This window comes from Alligator sinensis, unplaced genomic scaffold (genome assembly GCF_000455745.1).
Source record: "Alligator sinensis unplaced genomic scaffold, ASM45574v1 scaffold656_1, whole genome shotgun sequence".
NCBI classification, from domain to species: domain Eukaryota; kingdom Metazoa; phylum Chordata; order Crocodylia; family Alligatoridae; genus Alligator; species Alligator sinensis.
This window is the reverse complement of record NW_005842333.1, coordinates 677577-686273: the sequence shown is the minus strand read 5'-3', so window position 1 is coordinate 686273 and position 8697 is coordinate 677577. Positions and strand designations below refer to the sequence as shown.

At 42.7% G+C, this 8697-nt stretch overlaps 1 protein-coding gene across 3 annotated transcripts in view; it reads left to right on the top strand.

The window, feature by feature from the left end:
• KDM3A (lysine demethylase 3A) overlaps positions 1-8697 on the top strand; it is a 49151-nt gene that overhangs the window by 1467 nt on the left and 38987 nt on the right. Inside the window, exons 1-4 of one of the 3 annotated variants that reach the window (XM_025210072.1) lie at positions 191-328; positions 3072-3148; positions 3484-3639; positions 6870-6971. In XM_025210072.1, coding sequence (XP_025065857.1) covers positions 3550-3639; positions 6870-6971 — 192 coding nt within the window. In that variant the 5' untranslated portion in view covers positions 191-328; positions 3072-3148; positions 3484-3549. Of the gene's footprint in view, positions 1-87; positions 329-1013; positions 1121-3071; positions 3149-3483; positions 3640-6869; positions 6972-8697 lie in introns of those variants that run through there. The other 2 variants (XM_006028643.3, XM_025210071.1) reach the window with 2 other exon arrangements.

Sequence of the window (8697 nt, the reverse complement as noted above, 5' to 3'; positions counted from 1 at the left end):
CCCATCCCCTAGCAGACCCCCCACCCCCCCACTCCAGTGCGATCTGGTTTGTAGCCGGGTGAAGTTTGTTCCTGTTTCTCCCCCCAGCACCTTTGTTCCTTCCCGTCCTGAAGAGCTGCAGGCTCCCCCATGAGCTAAAATGACGCTGGGGCTGCAGGGGAGCTGGCCTTTGCTGGTGGGCAAGAGGTTCCTCAGCCTGTCGGAGGAGGAGGAGAAGGAGGAGGAGAAGAGCGGCTCCTGGGAAACTTCGCCCGTGTCCGAGTGGCCGTGGAAATCGGGCAGGATCCGAGCAGTTTCGCACACGGATGTTTCCAAGCAGGACCTGAAGGTGGGTGGGAATTGTCTGGAAGGGCAAGCGTGATGTTTCTTAGTCAGATGGTGATTTTTGTTTTGTTTTGTTGTGGGTTTTTTTGGCGGGGGAGGTCGTTGAACCAGAAAATATTATGAATAAACATATTCCATGTGGGTGGCAATATACACGCTGGTGTCGGAGGCTTCGGGTCCGCTGGGATGTTTCCAAGAAGCTGCAAGTATGCGTGTGTCTGTCTCTGCAACAAATGTTGCTCGAGTTGCAAGGTGAGCAGATTGGCTGTGTTGCAGCCTGCTCCCTAGGTGTGGGGACAGGTCTTGTGTTCACAATTTGTTTTTGTGTAGAAAATCAAAGGAGTAGAGGACCTTCCAGTGCTGACAGGGTGAAAACAGGGGCTGCTATTGCAATACCTCTGTTATCTTCGTGTGTGGCATGGCATAATAGGTATTGACACTGTTTTAAACGACCGTGGCTTAATGCGTCAGACTATGGCTTCTTGGGTTTTGTAATATGGACCTATTAATTGTGATTGTATTAAAAGACAGCTTGAAACGAAATACTTCCCTCTGCTTTGTTGCAGTTGCAGTAGGGATGTCATCTAGCTGCCAGTGAGATTTTTAGATGACTCACAATATATTAGGGGGAAACGAGGAGGAGTTAGTAACATGTGACTTGCCAATGGGCCACCAGCAAGTCTTCCCTGAACCATGAGCCCTACATGAAGTATGTGCCAAAGGTGGGCCTTTGTGGTAGGAAGGGGATTTTGTTATGTTTGGTATTTGTTCATGCTGGTGGCTGCTATATTTCAAGGTAAAATTCTTGTTGCCATTTTCTTTCTAAAATCACAGTGTTGTTTTTTTTCCTTGACCTTTTTGGTGGGGAAACTTACTGATGATAATCAGAGTTCCTTTTCTTATTAAGGAGGTACCAAGTGGGTTTTATTAGCTTATTTGTGTTTAGTGTGTAAACTTTCTGACTTCGGATGAAGTTTAACTTTGAGAGGGCAGTATTGTAACCATATATAGTATGGTGGGGTGGAGTCTCATCCATACATGGCATGTTATGGGCGGCATCAAAGCCTTACATGGCACGGGGAGGAGAAACTGTTCATGGTGTTGTCCACACGGAGCACTCTCTAATACTAAAAAGGCAGAGGAGGAGGTGCTGCTGGGAACTTTGTAGGGCTTTGGTGTGAGCCCTATAGCTGGTTACAGCTCTGCTAGAAGAGCTTCTTTAATGCGTTCTCCAGTATTAACATGAAAGAAGTTGCCAAGATGGCAAAAGATAATTGGAGCAACAAAGACTGTTTCATATACAATGTTTCTGTTCCTAACTAACAAAGGAAAGTTGTTGCAAAAGGGTAATGGGCTGGAGAACCAAAAGGAGAAAGCAAAGCTTGTATGATGGTGTGTAGAGTATTTAGTCTCATGTAATGTGTTTGATTCTCTTTTTTTAGTCTCTTACTCCAAGTTCCTTTTGAGTAAGATCAAGTATAAAATTGTCAACCCTACCTGAATGTATTTTTCGTGACCCTTGTTGATATCACACTTCAAAGTTTTTAAAATGTTCCTTTGGATGTAGTGTTGCCTTTTCACGTAAAAGAAAACAACATAGTTTTCTGCTAAATTTGTAATTTGCTGAAGTTAGTTAAATGAGATCAAACCGTTTAATTTTTTGTTCTTTTTTTTTTTTTTTTTTACATCTATGATCTGCCTGTTACTACAATACCGAAGTGTTTGGGTTGCATGTTGTAGGGCTGTGTTCGCCAACCAGCGGATCTCGATCTACCGTTAGATCTCAGAGCCTCTTGGATTTGATCCAAGGCTGGGGTGGGGGGCTGAGTGCCTGCATGCATGCACGCACATGCGCGCCCCAGCCCAGCAGGTCAGTCCATGTGGGAGGGAAGGGACAGGGGCTAGATCAAGGCCCCGTGGTGAGGGACTGTGCCGCAGAGGCAGGAGCAGGTGTAAGTTGAGTGGGGCCCTGGCTGGGTGGGACTTACCTGCTGGGGAGGCGCACCCCCAAATAATTTTTTCTTCCTCTACCTTGATCTGCTCCCCCTTTCTCTGCATAGACTTACCTGCTGTGGGGGGTGGCAGTGGTGGTGCACGGTAGATCTTGGGTTGCTTTTAAATGCCAAAGGTGATCTATTTAAAAAGCTTGGAGCCCACTGTTGTAGGGGGTTTCTTCTAAGATATAGATTATCTATATTTGAGTGTCTTTTTAAAAAGATTCCAAAGTTTCATCTTAATACATTAAAAACATCTGATGTGCCAAGGGTCATCTTTAATGCACATAGATACAGACAGGTCTTGGAGGCTGCATTTTGTATCATACTTCATTTTTTTGCCTTTTCTATATCACTTTCAAAGGAATTCCAAAACCAGTTGGTCAAGCTTAATGGTGATGCTTTCCTTATTTGGGCAAAATAAAATAACCTGTCAAAAATGCAGCTTTCTGGGTGTTTTTTGAGTCTCCAAATCCTGACGATATATACCTAACAAAATGGTCAAAAAACGTTCAATCTCACTTCACACTGTACATATTGACTGTAGCTCCTTTTTTCTGGCTCTCCTTTTGGGAAAAGTGAAATTAAGCTCTTCAGGGACTCTGATCTTTTTGTTTCTGTAAATCAGCTGGCACACTTGAGTGCTGTAAAAATAGCAAGTGAAGATCTTGTGATATTGTGCCTTAGTATAAAAATAACTAAGTCTACTGCTCTCTTCTGTTTTAATGCTAAATTGTTTTATACTCTGCTCAGGAGTGATAGTGGAGTTCTGAACATGCACACTTTTTCTACTAGAGTCTGGCCCTTTAGAGAGAGAGAGAGAGAAGCAGGTAATTTGAGATAAAACTCTTCCAATTTAAATATATTGCATATTATTGATGGGGTTAGAATTTTTTTAATTTAGTTAAAAGCTATAGTCCAGTCATTTTATAGTGATAGTTTAATTGTGAGACAATACAGTTATTGGGTGCTCTAATGATAAGCGCTTGAAATTTAATTTTTGGAAAGCAATTCTTTTAATATGTTTGACTGTTCACACTGGCCTCTTGTCTTCATCCTTGTGCGACACGTCCATGAGATTGTATAGAAGACATTTATTTGGTTTGCATAGTGTTTGTATTTTAGCAGCTGCTTAATGTGTTCTTTTCCCCTTTTCCTTCTTCAGGTGTGTGTGGAATTTGATGGTGAGTCATGGGAGAGGAGAAGGTGGATAGAGGTATATAACCCGAAAATGAAAGGGTTTCTAGTTGAGCAGAAGTTGGTACTGGCTGAACGGAAGTCTCAAGTTGCCTCTACACCTGCAGTGCAGTGGCCTGCAATGGCAAGTATCCAATTGACTTGATTGACTTTTTTTTGCATGTTAATCTTTTAAGGCACTGTTTCCTATTTGCTTGTTTTGTGGGCTAGAGAACTCCTAAAGGCTTTTAACTTGGCTACAGTCAATGGCCCAACAAAATCTAAAATATATTGCTTTGAAGACACATTCTCTAAATGTAGGATAGATGTATTGAAACAAGCCATAACCCAACTTTGCCAATGTGGTTCTGTTTTTTTGTTGAATCCCATGTGCAGCCATGGTAGGGCAGGGTCTAATATGCTGTTATTGGAGGCAGTGTATGCCACTTTTAAATGAGGGGTTGCCATGTATCCCTTCATACAAAGACACTTGTTCCCAAAACTGGTTTGGGAGTGAAGCTATGTCAAACTGTTTCTGCTCCTGGGATTTGAATTTGCATCTTCCACTTGCCAAAAAAATGCCCTAGCCCCCAGGCTATTGGCTGGCTAGACTGAGGGAACCCTCTACCCCTTCTGTTGAACCTGGGCAATGGCCAGCCAAGAATGTAAGATGTGGGGCTGGAGAGCAAACTAGAGGAACTTGTTTCTTGCCTTGTGAGAGAGGTGCTTCCTTGGGCGCGTCCAGACGATCATGAATGTTTGGTTCCCTGGGGACAAGTAGCAGTGGCCCACCTTGTGCAGCTGATGCTTGTACCCAGGGAACGCCTGTGCCACCTGTGCTTTGGCACGTGGCAAGTTACCCTGGGTGGGGTAGGAGCAGCTGGGGTCAGCACTGTGCCGGCCTCAGCAGACTTATCTGGGGTTCTTGGGGTCTCCTGGGGCTGCATCAGCAGTGATTCTGCTGGATAGAGCCTGGCCAGCAGCCATTGCGCAGCTCTGGGCAGCCCAGCTCTGCTTTTGAGTGGCATACATTGCCCGTGTATGCACTGCTCTGCTTTTATTTTTTTTCCATGGTGTTTGTTTGTTTGTTTGGTTTTTTTTTTGGTTTTTTGACCCCTGGATATCCAGGGGTCAAAAAAACCTGCAGTGAGGTGGGAAGCAGAGCAGCACACACATAGGCAGCACTCCCTTTTTTACACGTCTGGCACCACGTACCACATCTGCGCTCATCTGGACGCAGTCCTTGAGTCCTGTTTCCTAGTCCCAATACTGTTTTATCCAATAACTCTTTAATGCAAAATGCGCAGGCTGTCCCAGGGGCCAGAGCGGCTTCCTCCATAGTATGCTGGTTGCTGTGGATGGCTACCAAAAGTTGTTTGTGGGGCAGACATGTTAACATTAGCGTAACATAAATCAGGTTGTTTTTTTTTTTTTTTTAAACTGTCAATTATGCTGATAGCTGAAAGGGACAGTTAGAATTTAACCACATTGATAATTCAGCTAAAATGTTACACATTTACTTCAAATGAATCTTATGAATGAATGCTCCAAAATACTATATAAACTACATACTGGATAGCAATGTTATTAATGACCTCACCCACACAGTAATTAATTACAAGCATTTATTCCAGAATATTTACAGGTAGGCTGGTAGATTCTAGCCATCTCATCCTTGCTGATACAAGCAGGTCTAACTTGTACTAGCAAAGCCCCCCTCTCTCTTGCTTCATTGTATCTAGCTGGAAAGTTCCAAACACCTATCTTGTTATTCCCAAGGCATAACTCCTCTTTCTTTGTTAATCCTGGTGACCTTTCTCCTGGAGCCAAATACCTAGACTTCCCTCCCCGCTTTCAATCTCCTTGTTATTGTTGACTCACCTTTTTACCTACATTAGCGTATCTGTTCTTCTTCTCACTTCATCCATCCTGCCAACATTAACATTGTGTGCGTGTGTGACCATGGATTCCAGGCAGATTGTCATGCTTATGTTTGTGATAATAAAACATGCTATCATCTGTTGCCTAATTAGGTTACATTTCATAATTCCTACAATGGGCTGATTGGCTGTCCCAAATTATTACCTTTAATAAGGGCCACTAGGTAACTGGGAGCCAGTAATAGCTTGTTTCCTCAGCAAAGAGTACCCCAGGATGAAATGGACTAAAGCTGTGAACATATGACTTGGGTAACTTAACCTATGTTTTAGTTGTACCTGATTTTTTTTTTTTCAAGAGGCGACTGGAAGTTGCTCTACTCCAGGGGTGGCCCAAAGTAGCACAGGCAGCCTTATGTGTATGGCATGCAGCAGATAATGGAGGGGGCAGGCAGCACAGCAGGTGATAGGGCAGAGAGCAGAAAACAGAGCAACAGATCAGGCAGAGAGCATGGGGCAGGAAACAGAGCAGTGGTGGATCAGGCAGGGCAGGGGGCTAGAAGTGGCAATTGGGGAGGAGAAGGGGCTTAATCTGTGGCATGTCAGCCAAAAACGTTGCTTCCCCCACTGCTCTACTTCATAGTGGTATGTTTTATGTCCTCTCTACACCAGTATAAGTCGAAAGGCTGATTTGTGATGGTGTAAAGGTATTGTCTGCACCTTTAATATCTTAATTTGAAAACACCTAGGACTCGTAACTTAATTCTACATATGTGTGTGCATGCCCAAATTTTTGACAAGAGAATTCCCAGTATGTCTTTTTTGTATGTGGCCTTAAATGTACTTCCTTGGAAAACTAAATACAAATTTAAGTTATTAGTCCATTATAAACTGCAAATGATAAGGAATTGTCTCATTCTAGTGCTAGCAGGAGGCTTATGCCTCCCTGAACAAGTTAGTAGGGTGCCACGCACCTGCCGTCTGTCTAGTACTAGTGTTCTTGAATTACAGTTCTGCCATTGTGTTGTAAGTCAGTGTTGTCTCTTTAATAAAGGTAATGAGATGGTGGCCTTCTCTGGTGATATGGCTGCAGATAAAATACTTTGTAAAAGCTCACTTCATACAGAAAATGTCTTAAAATACAGTACTGCAGTCTGCCTTGCAGAGTTTTTTGGCTAATATCTGTGAAAATCTTTGAACATGAACTATTTATGAAATACGTAGTATATAGTTATTTTAAAACAAGACTAGCAAGAACTGTCACCTCAACTTGAATTATTTAACATTTTGAATGTATTAATAACTTCTTAACTAGTGGTATTAAGTTTCAAAACATCTTTCTGAGATGTTTGAATATCAACTTTACTGACATTAGCACAAGTTAAAAGTGTCATAATGGTTCATGAATTTGACAAGTATTTTAGCCTGAATTTTGAATAAAGGAGAAAAGGGCGAAGAAGCAGGGAAGAAAACTAAACAAGCTTCTCTTGTTTTCTAGATTTATGAATCCTTATTGGACAAAGCTGGCTTGGGATCCACAGTTTCTATACGCTTTCTTGGAGAAGAGAAATGCATATTTCTTTCTAAAGATCTTTTTCAGGTAACCTTATTTTGGAATAGCTCATAGAGGTTTAGGGAAAAATCAAGTTTTATTTGTCTCGGGTATTCACTGCTGAAACCTTACATAAGTAAAACCTTGAAGCAGGTCCACATTGCTGTAGTTTTGAAAAATTGTTTTCTAGTATGGTGCTTGGGTATCTTATAAAAATCGCTATTAAAAAACCTGCAGATGATAGCTCAGTGCACAAGCATTAGAAAATGCTTGGTGTGAATATAATTTATAAGTCTCCTGGTTCCCTGGCTGGTGAACTGTAGTTGTGCTGGTAAAATGGAGAACCATTGGTCCTCTGATTTATGGAAATAATCACCACCAGATTAGCAAGAAAGGAGTGGTGCATGTATGGAGTGGAGGATAGATGATGATTCCTACTATTAAACAGAAATTATTCACAACAGTTCAAGATAGGAAGGGGTGAAGAATAGAATGTAACAGAATTAGCTGTTAGTGTCAGGGGTTTAGGTTGTAGCTGTGTTGGTCTAAGGATATAGGCAGACAAGGTTCCTTGGGTGAATTTCATATCTTTTATTAGACCAACCCAAATGGTTGGAGAATAATTATTAAGCAAGCTTTCGGGTTCAAAAACCCTTCATCAGGCTAAGGAAGCTGCAGCAGTTGGTGTGTGCTCTTCCTGGATGGGATGACAAGTAAAGAAGCCAGGGGTTGGGCTGGGCTGGGCTGGGCTGGGGAGTCAGTTGCCAGGCGGATTGTAATGTATCAAAAATCCAATGTCTATGTTTAGTCCCTGATCTCTAGTATCCAGCAGGTTGATGAAATGGAGCTCATAGGCTCGTCTCTGGGATGTGTTGTGTAAATTTCCCTTGAGGATCAGGACTGAGAGATTGGAGAGAGAGTGGCCGCCACTCCTGTGAGAAATGTGCCCCCACCAGTAATTGGGTGTTTCTGTCTTTGATGGATTTCCGGTGTGTGTTCATTCTGGTGCGCAGTTGTTGTCTGGTCTCTCCTACATATCTTCCATCAGGGCATTTGGTGCATTGGATGAGGTATACTACAGCTGTCTGACACCACCTACTACAAAGAATTACAAGAAGATCCTACTCCCCTTTTCACCAAAAAACTCAACAATACCATCAAATCATTTCCACCAAGATTACAAGAAAAACTACAGACCTTGATCCCCCCGCTACCTAACCCAGGGACTTTTTACATGCTCCCTAAAATCCACAAACAAGGGAACCCTGGCAGACCTATCATATCCAACCATGGGACCCTAACTGAGGAAATATCAGGTTTTGTTGAATCCATCCTAAAACCGCTTGTCACCCACAGAACAAGTTTTGTCCAAGACACCACAGACTTGCTACGGAAACTTAAAAACATAGCCCACCTTCCCAGCAACACGCTCCTAGCCACCATGGACATTACCAGTCTATACACCAACATCCCACACCAGGATGGCATCCATGCCTGCCTTACATATCTACAGGAACAAGATTACAACCCAGAATACAGACCCAAAGATATCACTGAGCTTATACACTTCATCCTCACACACAACAATTTCACTTTTAATAATCAACACTCCCTCCAGATGATGGGAACAGCTATGGGCACTAAAATGGCCCCACAGTATGCCAACCTTTTTATGAGCCACCTGGAAGAAGACTTCCTCAAGAACTGCACCATCAAACCCTTGCTGTACTTACGATATATCGATGACATCTTCATCATTTGGAGTGAGAACCTG